The sequence below is a fragment of the Procambarus clarkii genome, chromosome 93 (genome assembly GCF_040958095.1).
Source record: "Procambarus clarkii isolate CNS0578487 chromosome 93, FALCON_Pclarkii_2.0, whole genome shotgun sequence".
NCBI lineage: Eukaryota > Metazoa > Arthropoda > Malacostraca > Decapoda > Cambaridae > Procambarus > Procambarus clarkii.
In genome coordinates this window covers 5,699,546-5,717,291 of record NC_091242.1, presented here as the reverse complement: position 1 = coordinate 5,717,291, position 17,746 = coordinate 5,699,546, and the positions used below count along the sequence as shown (strand labels likewise).

The following is a 17,746-nucleotide window of genomic DNA, read 5'->3' as shown; positions in this document are numbered from 1 at the left end:
CTCAATACATATTTTCCAAAGCTTCAACTTTGATACTAATTTTTTTTATTTCATTCATCCATTTTTTCCCCAGAATCCTACTTGTTAATTAAGACCATCTCGATCCAGCGCCTTAGTCCATCACATGCCTCCATAAGCTATCTATGTATCCCCCTATTCAAATTCAACTGTCCGGGGATGTACTGCCATGTTTCAAATTATAATTTATGGGCCGGCTTTCCCTGGTCGCATAACCACATAGCCTACATTTTAAGTTTAAATGATGAATGTATACATGTAATTAAAATTTACATCATATTGAAAGATTATAAAAAAACACAACACTCTTGGTAAGATGTAAGTTGTAAATACTTAACAGAACAAAAATGCTCACTTGGAGAAAAACTGGAATCCACATCCTGCACACTTATCTACCAGGCGTACCACCAGCCGGCCACATCCTGCATCCCAACAACAGGTTTATACATTTTATGTTAAAATTTCACTTATTATCGGCAAAGAAAACCATGTAATAAAAATTTCGAATTCGGGCTTGGGAGGAAGCCTATAGTAAATGGCGAGTCGGTTAAATACGGACCCAAGGTCGAGTGGGGCACGAAATATTTTATATTTTGTTTTAGGCCAAAGATTCTGATTTCTTTTACGATTTATTTTTCCAGATAGTTTGTGTTGCAGGTGAGAGATGGGAGCGTGCAGATCCCAGGTCTTAATCAGGGGACGGTGCTGGCCACATATATAACAAGAGAGCTCCGAATTCCTGCCTGACCAAGGCTAAAATAAGTCTTTATATGGCCGTGGTTACGAGGTGCACACTATCTTCCAGTTCGTTTCGTAAATACAATGAAGCCGACCTAACTTAGGCCTATATACAAAATTTAATAACATCTACAAAATTTTTTGTTAAAACACAATATTATTATTAGCACTTGTAACCAACATAACCAATTTATATCTGTAGACACATTCTTGAGGACGGTGGGAGCAACCCCACGGGTGGCTTCAATCCAATCAATCCCACCAGTGGCTTCAATCCAATCAATCCCACCAGTGGCTTCAATCCAATCAATCCCACCAGTGGCTTCAATCCAATCAATCCCACCAGTGGCTTCAATCCAATCAATCCCACCAGTGGCTTCAATCCAATCAATCCCACCAGTGGCTTCAATCCAATCAATCCCACCAGTGGCTTCAATCCAATCCCACCAGTGGCTTCAATCCAATCCCACCAGTGGCTTCAATCCATTCAATACTACCAGTGGCTTCAATCCAATCAATCCCACCAGTGGCTTCAATCCAATCCTACCAGTGGCTTCAATCCAATCCCACCAGTGGCTTCAATCTCATGTATGCTTGAAGCTTTCCAGTGAGCTTATTGCTATAATGTTACTTCGTAACTTGTTCCACAGATCTGCAACCCTATTTCACAATCAGTTTTTACATATATATATTTTTAGAAATCTAAATCTCCAAAATTTAAATAAACTTTTTCAAGCTATAAATTTAGATGACAGCTGTACAATCCTATTTATATTCTCCGTATTAAACCCCTTCCATTTGTATACGTCAACCATGCCCCCCCCTACACACACAATAACCATTACCAGGCTCATACACCGACTTCTCAACATAGCGCACCGAATACAACCACCTAACTGTATCCGATAAGCATGTATTTGGCTAGAGTGACTGCCAGGAGGCTCACAGTCACGCTGATAACCCAGCACCGCAGCAGAGCATCAGGAGGAAGTGCACACTCATGCACACAAGTCAACAAGGTTTCTTTATAATCCGACGAGCGGGTTTCCCTGGCCAGGTGATTGAAGGGGGGGGAGGGGCGAGTTTGACTGCTCCACCACCTGCCACGGCACCCACTAACACCACTCTATGCTCCTACTAACTAGCACAATAGTACAACCAAATTCCTAAACCTCTCGTCAACCACTTAATATACAAGAAACTGATAGTGGGCAAGGACGTCTGCTATGAGGACAACCTGTAGATTTGCACTACATCCTCAAGTCACTCTTCCAAGCTGCGACCGTCACAGTCGAGGATCCTGGGTTGCTTTCCGGGTGGAACATAAACAGCGGGAAACGTTTACTTTCCCAAATGCCTCTGTTCACCTAGAAGTAAATAGCCACTTGGTAATTAGGCATATTATAGATATAGATAATCACAAACTCTGATCCCTCAAGAGGATTCGAACCCAGGCCGCCAGATGTCTCCCCACCAATAGCACTGGTACTCTGATCACTGCATCAGGGAGCGTCTACAAGTGTTGGTCGGCCATGGAAGCTCTCTACACAAGTGTCAGGACCAACCAACACCCGACGACACTCGTGGCGCGGTCTGGGCCCGGTTAAGTCACCAATGTTCTCCATAAAGATGTTATAACAATAAGGGCCACGTGTGGTGGCGTCGCCACCCTGAGCACGTCCTCAAGGGTGCCAAGATATATGATATATAATATATAACACCATAAGATGTATGGAGTCTGCCTCCTGGGAATCAGCCATTATTAACAAGATGATTCATTTACCACGTCCAATACTTCAACCGTATTCTATTTACTATACTAGAACACCATTCCAGATTTCCCGAGCTGTCATTTTAACCCCCCTATGTTCACCTAATAACAATATTTTCCTAACATTTATTTAAAATATAAATCTTTTATAAAATTTAAGTTAGCATGTTATCTTACCATGCTGTTATGTTGATTTGATAGATGAAGATTAAACCACCCACGAGGTAGCACGGGTATGAATAGCCCGTAAACTGTTATGTTGATTTAAGTTGTATTTCCGCATCCATTCAAATGGCCAAACATTATAAGTAAGAAGATAACAAGTGTCAATGATTTGGAAGTGTTGCAAGCACTATAAGGCCAGACCCTGAGAGCGCCTCACGATACACAGGCCACCAGCTGCCTCTTGCTTTCCCCAAGACAATTCAACACATCATTATATGTAAATAATAACCCACTATTTTGAAAACACGAGGAAACATAGACGGTATATTTCGACTGAAATAAACAGTCTACGTTTCCTCGTGTTTCCAAAATAGTGGGTTTATTATTTTCATTCATTCTCACGTCGTCATATCTCCTTGGGCTTACTAGCGTGCAATATGAGTCTGATAACACACTAACACAGTTTATAGTTCTGGGTAATAATTGTTATTTCCAAATTGGTTATCCTGAAGAATATAGAAAATGGCTATTATATCCCCCTTAAACTTTGCTGTTGAGACCAGGGTAGTCATATTCTAAAATGTACATATTTCCAGTAAGAACACGGGAACATTTGAGCCTTTTCGTTGGAGTCTCTGATGTTCCAAAGGCAATGATTGCAGGGGAAACTTTTGTTAAATCACCTTGGCTGCCCATCAGGGATGCCACTATTTTGAGGTTTCCGATGGCCTCCCAGCCGTACTCATCATACTTCAAGGCGCCCAGGAAGGTCTTGATGATGATGTAAGTCACTGTGAGGTGCACCGAGTGAGCCGGGGTGGGGGGGGGGAAGAGTCTGGTCCTGTTCCCATTACGTTATTACTCCAAGCCTACTCGGCACTGAATCTATCTGGAATGTTCTGGAAAATTCCAAAATACCACTCTCCTGACCACAAAAGCAAAGTTTGTGGGAAATAATAGTTATTTTCTATACTGCACTTTGGAGGCATAAGCAATTAGTAAATAATACTACCCAGGAACCTAGCAAAATTGTTGCAGTTCAATACATAGGTCACCCGTTATTACAGGTGACCTATGCATTACCTTCCAACTTTCTCTCTGTCACATTGGTCACGTTCCAAGAACCATACACTAACAATCTATTTAGAGTTAGCTGCGCCACAAGGCAAGTTGTTGATGGTCATGATGACGGGAGTGAGGAAGGTGGAGGTGCTCTGTAGATAGTAAGAGTGAGCGACCCAGCGGGTGCATCAAGCCCACAATTACTGGGAAGGACAAGGTTCTCGCACAGTTTCTCCTACACTAGTACTTGCCAATTACAATCGTGTTTCTCTCTCTCTCTCGTGTGCGCCCGACATTTACTACGACAAAGAAACTTTTATACAACATTTTACGTTATATGCCTTTTAAGAAAAGGGCCATGTTGTGGTGCAGCAGCACACTGGCTGGCAACCCGCGCCCTCTGCAGGCGAGTAGTTAAATATTTCCTGTGGCAGATTTGTGAAATACAAATTTTTAGTGTTCCCAAAACCAATGTTTCCATATTACCAAACAAATCTTGTTGCTTCTGCCAAACGGAACTAGACTGAAATATGAGAATACTTCACACCGGCCTCAGCAGCTTTGCTGCGGAAATAACAAGGATTCTAGCGTCTCAAACTGTGTTCACAGAACCAATTTCGCCTCCCAGCGCTCAAGGCGCGACTCGCGCCTCCCAGCGCTCAAGGCGCCTCCTAGCCCTCAAGGCACGACTCGCGCCTCCCAGCCCTCAAGGCACGACTCGCGCCTCCCAGCCCTCAAGGCACGACTCGCGCCTCCCAGCGCTCAAGGCGCGACTCGCGCCTCCCAGCCCCCAAGGCACGACTCGCGCCTCCCAGCCCCCAAGGCACGACTCGCGCCTCCCAGCCCCCAAGGCACGACTCGCGCCTCCCAGCCCCCAAGGCACGACTCGCGCCTCCCAGCCCCCAAGGCACGACTCGCGCCTCCCAGCCCCCAAGGCACGACTCGCGCCTCCCAGCCCCCAAGGCACGACTCGCGCCTCCCAGCCCCCAAGGCACGACTCGCGCCTCCCAGCCCCCAAGGCACGACTCGCGCCTCCCAGCCCCCAAGGCACGACTCGCGCCTCCCAGCCCCCAAGGCACGACTCGCGCCTCCCAGCCCCCAAGGCACGACTCGCGCCTCCCAGCCCCCAAGGCACGACTCGCGCCTCCCAGCCCCCAAGGCACGACTCGCGCCTCCCAGCCCCCAAGGCACGACTCGCGCCTCCCAGCCCCCAAGGCACGACTCGCGCCTCCCAGCCCCCAAGGCACGACTCGCGCCTCCCAGCCCTCAAGGCGCGACTCGCGCCTCCCAGCCCCCAAGGCACGACTCGCGCCCCCCAGCCCTCAAGGCGCGACTCGCGCCCCCCAGCCCTCAAAATAAGTATTTCATTAATAGCTCAATAATTCCCCTACGAACAAATAACATGTTATTTTTGTACTTAAAAGATAATTTTAAATTGTTTAGACATTACCGGGTGGAAATATTTCTTCAGCCATTGCCCAATGAAAACGTATCTGTGGTAGACGTTACAACACTCGACAAGCACGAGTGATACCAGTGAGATGGAGCAGCAGTTTTATACAAAATATTCAATTTACAATAAAACACAAGTTAGCCTTGCGGAAAGGATTAATAGCGGTATCAGTTCAAGACCAGGCCAGGATAAGACCGGTGCAGGGCCCAAGTTTGTCACGTGTATCTTGAGGGATAAATTGTGATTCAGTTTTTGTTCAAGGATTATTTTGTGGAACTCTGCCAACGGTGGCTGACGATGACGCAATGCCCGGACCCCCTCTCACTCCTCACTCTCACCCAGGACCCCCTCTCACTCCTCACTCTCACCCAGGACCCCCTCTCACTCCTCACTCTCACCCAGGACCCCCTCTCACTCCTCACTCTCACCCAGGACCCCCTCTCACTCCTCACTCTCACCCAGGACCCCCTCTCACTCCTCACTCTCACCCAGGACCCCCTCTCACTCCTCACTCTCCACCAGGACCCCCTCTCACCTTCACTCTCACCCAGGACCCCCTCTCACCTTCACTCTCACCCAGGACCCCCTCTCACTCCTCACTCTCCACCAGGACCCCCTCTCACCTTCACTCTCACCCAGGACCCCCTCTCACTCCTCACTCTCACCCAGGACCCCCTCTCACTCCTCACTCTCACCCAGGACCCCCTCTCACTCCTCACTCTCACCCAGGACCCCCTCTCACTCCTCACTCTCCACCAGGACCCCCTCTCACCTTCACTCTTCACACTGATGCTGCTCGTCGTCAGACCAACTCTCCCATCCCCTACATCCCGCAGTGTCCCAACATACTGCACTGTACCCAACAAACAGATAGGGTCTCGATACAATTTGCTTCGTTCTCGACTCACAATTGGAGATTCCGGGTTCGATTCCCGGACGGGACAGAAATGGTTGGGTAGGTTTCCTGTCACCTAATGTCTGTGTTTACCTAGCAGTACATAGATACCCGAGAAGTAGGCAACTGTTGTGGGGTTACATCCTGGGGACGGTCAGCATTTCGCTCTTGGGAGGAACCTCGATAAAAAAGTGTTATTATATATATATATATATATATATATATATATCTTCCTGTCCCCCGACGATGGAAGACAGGCTTCCTATCTCCCGACAAAACTAGTTACACTTCTCTCAATAGATCATGGTGCACACATGGTGGAGGAAAACACAAAGTAGGCGTGCGACCAATGGCCATGAAGGATGTGGCATCAAAACGGCTGTGTGCGTGCACAGGTACAGCCCAGGTTCATGCAGGTGAGAGCTGTGGAGATGTGTCGTCCTGAGGGAGGAGAAGTTCCCCGTTCCTCAGCACAGCGGCAAGGAAGGAAGGGTGGGTTAGGGTGGGGAAGATTCTATCAACAAATTTAGGCAAGAGTTATTAGTGTGCGCGTAGGCGTCAGTCACTTTTGCATCATCACTTGTATCGCTCGGGGCCATGGAAGGTTGGGGGAAATTCCTGCGTGTCCCTGGTGAGGCTGCCGCTTCTGTTGCTCCTCAGGTCTCACCCACGACCTCGGAAAGGGGAAAGGTGTCTGGAGTGGGACTGGTGGAGGAGGGTGTGAGATTCCTACTGCTGAGGAATAAGATATATTGACTGCAGCCAGGTGATCATTAATAAGGTTAAATTGTCTACAAGGTATAAGAGGGAGAGGATACTTGTGCATGCCGGGGAGATAGGAGAGAACCTGTTTGCAAGTGTGCACATGGTTATAATACAAAGTGGATTAGTGAAGGTGATGCCAGGTACTGCGCGCACAGCAATACGTACGTGGGCATGCATGGCTCTGGATCACCAGGCAACAACTTCCGCAGCGTATTACCAACATGGACTGGTGACTTTCCCACCGTCTGTAGTGAAGAGCTTTGGTTATGCCCCAGCTAGGTATGGCCTCTTGCCACCTTGCCCTGCTCCCACTACAAGCACACCACGTTACACCACTCGATACCATCACACAATGAATACCCCAGGATCCGTTTTTCGTTTTAATGCAACATTGTTTTCCGCATTATATCAAGTAAGTAATTATCAAAAGAAGGCACCAAACCAGGAAGGCTATGTAGCACCATCAAATGTGCGGAATAATCAGAGGGCGCTAAATATCACCAAGGATGCCAATACAAGAACAAAAACGCATAAGGCGAACGATATCAAAAGTATATCCGAGTCACCAAGAATTCTCTGCATTATATCAAGATCTTATTTTATTTTTATTTTTTTATTTATGCATATACAAGAATGTACATAAGGAATGTGAGGATACAAATATGGTAATTACAGTCTTGTAAAGCCACTAGCACGCGCAGCGTTTCGGGCAGGTCCTTAATCTAAGAAAATTTTAAGGAGGTAAATACTTGCAAAATTATAGACAAAAAATGATAACAGATTACATGAAATGAAAAAAAAGATGAGAGAAAATTGTAGGTACAGTATATTAAAGCACATAGGTAGCTAAGATTGATTGCAATGACAGCTTGAATGGTAGTTGACAAAAAAATTGGTAGGCATAATACAGCAGAAACAATATAAGATTGGTTGCAATGACAGCTTGAATGGTAGTTGACAAAAATTGGTAGTCACAATACAGCATATGGCTAGCACATAAAAGAAGACAGCAATCTACAAGTGATTACATATAATATTTGTAATAGATACAAGAACTTGGTGTGAGTGTTAGAACACGAGCCTGAGTGTTCGTACACGAGCGTGAGTGTTCGTACACGAGCGTGAGTGTTCGTACACGAGCGTGAGTGTTCGTACACGAGCGTGAGTGTTCGTACACGAGCGTGAGTGTTCGTACACAACACAGGCAGCTGCAACAACCTGTGTGTGTTGCCAGCGGTCTTGTGTTTCCCCTTTGACCTTCAGTCTTGGTCAAGTGGTTACAGATTCTTGTGAAACTGCTGCATTCTGGGTTACAAATAATACTGGACGACTAGGGTGTAGTCGAGCTAGAACAAAAAATAATTGCCGCTGATGCAACAGAATTCGAATTAAGAACGGCTGAGATGAAGGTTATTTGTACTAATCGAGATAATAGTACGAAAGTTTCTGTTACATTATTAAAGTTTCATATGCCGATAAATAAAATTACAATGGACCTTTCATACTGTATTTAAATATTTTTGTTGTCAAGATATTCATATAGGAAATTTCAGCATCAAAAACCGCTTTACTGTTGAAGAAAATAGTTTGCTAATTCTTTAAAACACGCCATAAAGACACGCAAAGTTTCCAGTGGAAAACATAATGTAGTGATATTCCACCCTGGGAAACACATTTTTTCCAATTTCTTTCTGTATTATGCACCCCATACCCATCCCGTGGGCGGTGGTGGAAAGGGTTACAGAGGCACATAATGGGTTCAGGAACTGAACCCTCGATAAAAATCACAAATGTTTGTGCGTGATTCTGCAAGGACAATACAGACAAATTGAAGGACACTTTAACCCTGAATAAACGGATAAAAATTGCAAGCCTTAACAAAAATAATTTACTGGCTGGGACACGAAATGTTGAGTAGCAACAGATGAGCGAAAGTTCTACTGGGAAAGGCGGAGCCACAGGGCGAGAGGTGGAGAATCAACCCTTGTAGGTTCCCTGGTCACTGGACATGGGCTAAAGGTCACTTACTGGCCGACCAAGTGTGCTGTCTTCATTCAACATTGCCCTGAGGTCTTTATCGAGACGTGGACTGCGTCACGTACACTCAACACATTCAAGACGTCAACCATAAGTTCATCTCCAAACTCAACAGGCGGCGAGAGAACTGTATAATGATGGAGGAGCAGCCTAACATATATTCCAAGAACGCATTGGAAAACAGCATTATCTGGGAGAAAACTAGCCAATCACAGGACTCAGGGTCAGCATCACAAACAACTCATCCTATACAAACATTAATAGTTAATACACGATTCCTTTCTAGATAAACACTAGGAAATAATAAGGGTTATATATCTTTGTGAAAATCATCGGAGCACAACGGGAATCGAACCAGTATTCTGGGTCACTCAGACGCGCGTCCTTAACTTCCTTTTTATTTTAAAACTTTTTTATTTTTAGCTCTTTCCCCTTTTCCTTGACCATCCACTCTCCCTCATACTACTCCCCTAAGTTCCCCAACCCTATACCATCACTACCATAACAAGTCAAATACTTTAAAGCACACGAGTACATTTTTATCGAGTCTTAGAACGGGTTAAGAAATTGTCCAGCATTACCACCACTATTGCCCTACCGAGCCAAGATTAACCAACACTGGAGCTGGCGATACCCAAGTTTCGTCACACGCGTCGCCACCCTTGCCTGTGCACTCTGGCACTCACAAAATCAGCCTGATTTTGTGCCTTCTATAATGCCTTTTCTCGCTAAAGTTCATTAGGAAGAGAATGGGGTGCATAATAAACATAAATAAAGTCAGCCGGGAACACCAGCGAGAGAAGTTGGTTTTGTAATGCTGTACTTTGTGGTGCACCGAGTTGGCCACACCCATTATAGGTGTACCTCTTACAAAGCCATTAGTGGTGCTTGTGGAGGCTTCCTTTACCTCGTATGAGCACAACTGTCCCAATCCAACCCAGCCTTCTGTTCAGACAGTACTTTTTATATCTATGTCGACCATCGTACATATTTTGACGTAGTGGACAATTAGATAGTATAGTTGGTACATTTGGTACACTTTATAGTCTGGAAAAATAAAGCTAAAACCCAAACTAATATTTCTAGGCCTAATATAGCACACATGTACTATACTAGGCCTAGGATAGTTAGGTTTTATTAGCAGCATGAATACAAACCCGTTTCCAGTTTGTCCTAAATTTAATAGTACAAAATTATATTTTCTAAATGTCCACTACATCAATATATTTACGATAGTCCACAGCGTTACTGTAAGTACTTTCTAAACGGGAGGATGGGTTGTCCAGTCACACTGTTTTGCAACAGATTCGTTAGAACAAGTTAGATACTTTTGAACAAATTTGTGACACTCATTTAACGTTACATATTACACCAACTCATTTAACCCACCAACCATGCCACACTTGTGCTCCAAAACCATAAATTTTGGACCATATTTTTAAAGTGGGTTCCAATAAACCCGAAACGCTTTGCGTAATAGTGGCTTTAGGCATTGTATGTACTAGCTCTATCTATAAATCCATAAATCTTTGTAAAATCTATTGTATGTATGTACCTTACCTAAATAAACTTTTATTTTATTTTATTTTATTTATTTATTTATTTTAATAGGTTTGAGCGCTTCTGCAGGGAAAAAGTTTCAAACTTCACGCATCCAATCATGCTTCCAGGCTGACATTTTCCGGTGACACTTTCCTGGTATATAGACCGTCACTATCAAATCTCTACCAATAACCCAAATGGAAACATCAGTCCCGCTTGTAACTAATTCAATTTGGTTACTATATATGGCTAGGTAGAGAGTAGTGCCAACGGGGACCACCATCGACCGAAGGTTGGCTGGGTAGGAAAATAGGTAGGGGAAGTAACACCAAGTGACAATAATGGTGTTACTGGTGGTGACAGGCCAAATAAGAACAATAACGACATTATTAATGTAAGTGCGGCAGCAGCTCAAGGACGAAGGTGAAGAGTAGGAGAAAGTTCCTGGCGAGTGAAGGCTGTGGAGCACACTGACCCCTCACTCTCAGTACTCCACACGGCCACGCCTCCAGCTCTTATATGGATGTAACACTGTAGATCATTGATACACCTACCAATAAGCCACACTCACAAGCGTAACTTGCACACATGTTAAAAGTACAGTTACAACTATAAACCGCAGTCTTACACAACAAAAATGACCACTGAACAACATTGAATCCAGCGTCATCCCAGTAATCATTCCAAGCCTACTGAATTCTTGAAGTTGTGTTACTTCGACCAACACGAAGTCGCTGTTGAAAAAAAGTAAACAATTGCATGGATAGTAGAAGCACGATTTTGTTGTAATTGCTTTGCGTTACAGTTAAAGTTAAACATTACTTGACATAGACCTTAAGCCTGTCATAACTGCACAAAAGAAACTATCACACTTATGTATAAATGAAAATTTTCGACAATCATTCTGAGGTCAACAACTTGGGCAAAATTTTTTGGTCACTTGATAGCTCTTCACGATAAATTTTTGTAAAGGTGATATACACGAACATGATATATAGAGGATAAACAGGTATGATGGAGTATGTGAATTAAACGAGGCCTTCCAGTTTGTTGTATATCTAACTCTGGTTTCGTAAAATGAATAGTTGGCTTTTATATAATATTCATGCCAAGGAAATGACATAATCACATTGAAAATAACCAGTTGTTTTAAAATAGGAACTTTAATACTTTAAATAAAAAAATATTAAAACTGTAATTACAGACTATAAAATAATTATTTGAAAGAGAAACCCCAGGTTGTCAATTCTATTTATGAAACCCTTCAAAGTAATTTGCAACATTTCTTACACCGTTCATTTAAGCCTGGCAATTTTTTTTTACAGGTGGTACGTGAACAATCGCACTGACGAGAGAGAGAGAGAGAGAGAGAGAGAGAGAGAGAGAGAGAGAGAGAGAGAGAGAGAGAGAGAGAGAGAGAGAGAGAGAGAGAGAGAGAGAGAGAGAGAGAGAGGAGTGTGTGTGTGTGAGAGGGAAAGAGTGCAAGAGAGAGTGAGCGTGTGTACTCACCTAGTTGTGCTTGTGGAGGTTGAGGTTTGGCTCTTTGGGCCTGCCTTTCAACAGTTAATCAACTCCCTCCCCCCCCCCACACACACACCCAGGTAGCAGCCCGTAGCAGCTGTCTAACTCCCAGGTACCTATTTACTGCTAGGGGAACAAGGGCATCAGGGTGAAAGAAAGGTCAGTAGTACAAGAGAAAAGCCATACATTTTCATTTACTTTTCCAAATATACAAACATTTTTCATATAATTTTGGTGCACCATTAAGAAAAGTAACATTATGTGAATGCATTCATTATAAAGAGGTCTGGATTTTTAAGAATACACTGAATTTAAATTATTAGACCTTGTTTGAAAAAATGCACTAGGAAATGTTAAGCACAGAACAAATATCGTCCATGAACTAAGCCAACTCGCATAGCATACCAGAAAGGCTAGGGGAAACAGGACTGATAACTGCAAGTCATCCCAGGACTGATCTCTCCGCTTCAAGATACAGTAACCCCTATGAACTGTGCACATTTGGAGAATGCAAGTTTGCATGTGCATGGTTTTACTTTCAACACCAAAGTTCACTGTTGGAGGACGAGTTTGCATGTGCATAAGGTTTGTGCAACCAAATGGCAAGAGATGCCCACAAATCACATTCTGACCTTATCACCCTTAACTTTTATTCTGTGATTAACTCACGCGTTACATTCTTGCACCATGGTACCTCTCAATAATTCACTTCATTATGTATTTTTGTTGTACAGCATTAAGAAAAACAAATTTTTGAAGTGCTTTATTGAAGAGTAAAAAGTAAGTAATTATCAAAAGAAGGCACCAAGCTGAGGAGACTATGTAGCTGAAGAGTACTGGTACATATATAAAGTGGACTTTTGTTCCCTGGAATGCTTCCCAATTTTTAAATAAAAAGCTCACTTTGCTTTGCAGAAATTTGATCTTAACATTTATCAAGACTACATCCCTCATGCAGATCAAGGTCTGTCTGTACTGAACATGACATGAAACATCTTGTTCAGTACAAGATGTTGCACATTTGGACAGTACAAGTCCAAACTCCATAATGAGATTGTGTCACCCACAGGATAATAAACAAATTAAAATGATTATACTTCTAAATTTTACTTCCTTAATGATTATTGAAGGTAGGAGGACAAATGTCTTCTATATACTGTCATAAAAAACATTTCTTCTTTAGAACAGAATGCAGTTAACTTAATTTAGAGTCTTAACAAACATTAACATAAAATTCCAACAATGACCATAATTGACAAAAGTTATCAATTACACTACATGTACTGTAGATCACAGTTAACTGTTATCATATGCAAATTGTCTAGTATTTTGCACCAATAAACATCATTTTATAATTAAAATAACTGTCCTTGCCTATTAAAGCATCCTCAATAATTTATATAATCATGACCATGAACTATAAAACACCATGAATATTATAACATCAGGCCTCTATTTATTTTCCACACATGCACTTTATTGATTTCACTGCAATTGGCATTTCTTCTTTAAAGCAAGTACTGTATACTGTGTTAGTGAACAAAAAACTAAGATCTGTACTGTACTAATCTATTCCCCAATCCTGACTGGCATAACTTATCTAAGCATGGAGGTCTAGCCTTCACAAGGACACACCTGCTTTGGAAAAATGTCCAGTGTAGTGACAAAATTATCCCAGAACCACATGAACTCTCATACCAGGAAAGATTGAGTGCCTTAGATCTAACAATACTACACAAGCCAGATATGATAGAGCCGATCTCATTAGATCTTTAAAATACTGAACAAATTAGAAATTAATCTGGATCGCTTCTTTAAAAGGCCCAATACACACCCAAGAGTACAGTTTCATGCTCAATAAGCCATAATGTAGGGAAAACCTTTTGCAAGCCTGCTTCTGTCAAAGCCACTAGAGATGGTGGCCTTAAGGTATATGTATCATATTGAAGTAACCTGCCATTTCAGCTTGGTCTATTTTTAATAAAGAAGGCATTAAATAGGCATCTTAATTACCTATCAACTTGCAATCATACTAACTTGACACTTTCTTCTGATAATTACCGTTCACTGTATCAAAACACTTCATAATCAACCCACAGCCAGTCATGGCCTTCCACAGTCTCTTACACCCATCCCAGATTGAGCTTGAGTTCAAGCTCACTCAAAACTACTCACTTTGCACCCACATAGTCACTCTTTGTGAACCTACAGGCAACAAATATCCTCCTACAACAGATAACAGCCTAATTACATTGTGTCCAGTTGTTCATGGACCATCCACACTGGGGTATGGTTAAATCATACACAAGAGTGTTAAACAAAGCCCATTTTTGGTTGTCAAAACCTTATACAGTACTGTATATCATTAGGTTAGGTTGTGTTAGGTTGGTTTGGTTGGTTTGAGTTACATTTAGGATGGGTAAGGTTAGGTAGGCTTCTAAAATCCATTGGTGAATGGTCTTTTGTACAATATGACTTATCCTCCACAACATTATTGCAAAGCCACTAACATGGATAGCATTTCGGTCAGGTCCTTAATCTAACGTATCAGGCAAGATGAAAAGGTACATTGTGGCAAAATTTTATATCAACATATAACTACAATATAAACTGACAGATGATTACTACTGGTAATGATATATCTCTTAAGTACTAATATTGGGGAAGTGGGTAGAACAAGATACAGTGTGAGTTTGACAACTGCTCTTATTCCCTACAGTTGTATGCAGCCTGCCCTCAGCCACTAAATATACCCCCTACAGCTGTGATGACACCCCACCCACAACCACTAAATATCCCCAACAGCTGTAGGTAGCCAGCCCATGGTCACTAAATATCACCAACAGCTGTAGAACATCCTCACACAGCTTCTAAATACCCCCTAACAGCTGTAGAACATTCACATACAGCGACTATATACTCCCAACAGCTGTAGAACGCTCACATACAGCCACTAAATACCCCCTACAGCTGTAGAACGTTCACATACAGCCACTAAATACCCCCTATAGCTGTAGTCAGCCCACCCATAGCCGGCCAGCGTCACATCAGCTGATCGTGACGTCTGCTAATCAGGCAGGTGGTCAAGGCTAACATGCAAGTACTTCCATGCAAATATATCTCTGACCTTGATTTTTCTTTTATACCTTTCAAATGATAAATTTACGATATAATATGCGGGTAAAATTATTCATTTATGCTTGACAATGTATTTTAAAATGAATTTGTGCGCAATACTTACATTTCCTCAGTCATTGTTGACGTTGCCAGGAGATGATGATTCTCTTACAAGAGCTGAACTGAGACTGGAACCAAGACCAATGGATGCCAGACGGCTACACTAGTGTACCAAGTACTTGTGTAAGTGAGGGTAACCCGTGCCAGGCAGGTGAGAACTGTAGGAGAAGTTAAGAAGGTGGACACTCTCCCTCGTCTGGGGAAACCTGGGAGGGGATGCCCCGGCCGGCCACCCTTCCTTCCTCTTAACTTTTGTTGCTCTTTTTCATCTCTGAACTTTAAATCGTATATCAGGTCTAGAATTTCTCATTTACTTGAATCTCATACGTGGATGAATGCAATTTAAAAACCATGTTTTTTTTTTAATATAATAGCATTTTGCGTAATAATTACAGCAAATTTGTGAACCGAATATTCCGGCAATAAGATGGATGATGGTCACTATCTTCATTCCCAGGTTTGCTCTCAACGCTCTCAACAAACATTAACTCATCTACAGTTTAGAATAATGAAGTAGGAAAAAATATGAGCTTTTGTCATTATATTCTTGAAAAGTCAAACTTAAAACTTTACAAACAAGATAGTCAGTGACGTATCGCCGGAAACGCTGTGCGTATTAGTGGCTTTCGGCATAGTATGTACTAAAACTATCTAGAAATTCAACATTCTGTTTGTAACTCATCTTGTATGTACAGTATGTACTTTTACCTGAATAAACATTTATTTACTATTATCTACGTAGTCCTGGGCACAACCGATGGTCCCGGGTTCCATACTCGGACAAGACAGGATGGTTGGCTGCTTTCGTCACCTTTTCATTTATTAAAGATAAAAAAAATGTATATTTATTTATATATATAAGAGTTCTTACATTCTTGCACCGCCATTAGCACGCGTAGCGTTTCAGGTAACTCCTTAACCCTATGTTCTCTGGAATACGACCCGCCAAATCGTTTAACAACCAGGTACCCACTTTACTGCTAGGGTAAACAGAGGCTACGGTTAAGGATTGACGCCCAGTAAATCCTCTCCGGCCAGGATACGAACCCAGGCCAAAGCGCGCGCGATACGCCAGGCGAGCGCCTAACCAACAACACCACCTGGACTGTCTGATGAATGTTCACCTAACAGTAAGTAGGTACACATGGGAGTTGTGCTACTGTTGTGGGGTGCCTCTAGGGAGAGGATAAACAGTTGGCCTAGAGCCTAAATGGACCTTGATGAGCCTGTTAACAGGACTATATGTGGCCTGCTGCGGACCCCACAACCGCCAGTGCAATGTCAACCACATACAATGTTACTGTATTACATTGTTAATTTACCCAAGGTAGCACTTTCACCAATATAATTCCCCATTTTTAGACTAATGGAAGATTTACATTATTAAATTTATCCTTGTTACACTTACCACAGTTTAATATACTGTACAAGGATAATCACAATATTAAATTCAACTTATTGAATTCTTCATTACTGGTTGCAGTCAGGTCCTCTTATCACATCACCTGCTTTTATTGTTCTGTCCTTTCTGAAAGGTGAGTGGTAATCCTAGAAGATGGAATTCTTCTTTGATTATATCTTGTCCCCATGTATCAATAATCACAATGATGTTGGGATTCTCAACCTTAGTGTATGCATATGCATCATAGACATAAGGAAGAATTTTATCGTCATGGTTTCCTACCTAGTGCTTCAAACTCACACTGTATCTTGTGCTACCCACTTCCCCAATATTAGTACTGTACTTAAGACATATACTGTACCTTCACCTGTGTAATCACATCTGTCAATCTATATTGTAGTTATATGTTGATTTAAAATTTTGCCGCAAATTTCCCCCATAAGAAACCCTTATGACCACAAACTCGATTTTTAAAATTAACTGGAAAAACCGACACCTCACACACGATTTTTTTCTAGAAAAAAAATTGTGTTTATGGCATCATTCCTACTACTATATGCACACCACAATGTACGTTTTTCATCTTGCCTAATATGTTAGATTAAGGACCTGCCCAAAACGCTATGCGTGTTAGTGGCTTTGCAAGAATGTAAAAATACCATTCTTACATAATCTCAAACCCATTGTACCTTCTCATAAATTAAAAAAAAATCATTATTATTATTATTATTTCTAGGCATCTAGCATTTGTTTAGGAGAAAACTCCAGACATTGTTCCTAAGGGGCTGAGAGTTATTGTGCCTGCTTGTCTTTACAGATGTATGTACAGTATTGGATTAGTTCTGCCTCAGTACTATTTTAATCACCTGCCCTTTGCTTATCTTTAGCTTTATTTTGGTTTGTTTTCCTGGGTGTTTCAAAAGATCCTTTAATGAGTAAAGCAATACAAGGCTAGGTGAATTACCAGAAGAGCATTTTTTTAATATCATGGTTCATATTTTCCTGAGTATTATACACTTTGTCTACTGATATTATTACAGGATCCACCATTGATATATAGTTCTTCCTGCATAGTAGTATGGTGTTGGATATAATGACGTGTGAAGTTCACATTTGTAAGGTTGATTAAATTTGTTGGAA

At 42.2% G+C, this 17,746-nt stretch overlaps 1 protein-coding gene across 1 annotated transcript; it reads left to right on the top strand.

Moving 5' to 3' along the window:
* The first annotated feature begins 4,284 nt into the window (after nt 1-4,284).
* LOC138359817 (autotransporter BimA-like) lies at nt 4,285-5,136 on the top strand. Its single transcript, XM_069319523.1, has one exon. The coding sequence runs from the start codon at nt 4,285-4,287 to the stop codon at nt 5,134-5,136; it is 852 nt and encodes a 283-aa protein (XP_069175624.1).
* Nucleotides 5,137-17,746: the final 12,610 nt, after the last annotated feature.

Coding starts and splice junctions, on each gene's coding strand:
- LOC138359817 (XM_069319523.1), top strand. CDS start 4,285: ATGAGAATACTTCACACCGGCCTCAGCAGCTTTGCTGCGGAAATAACA.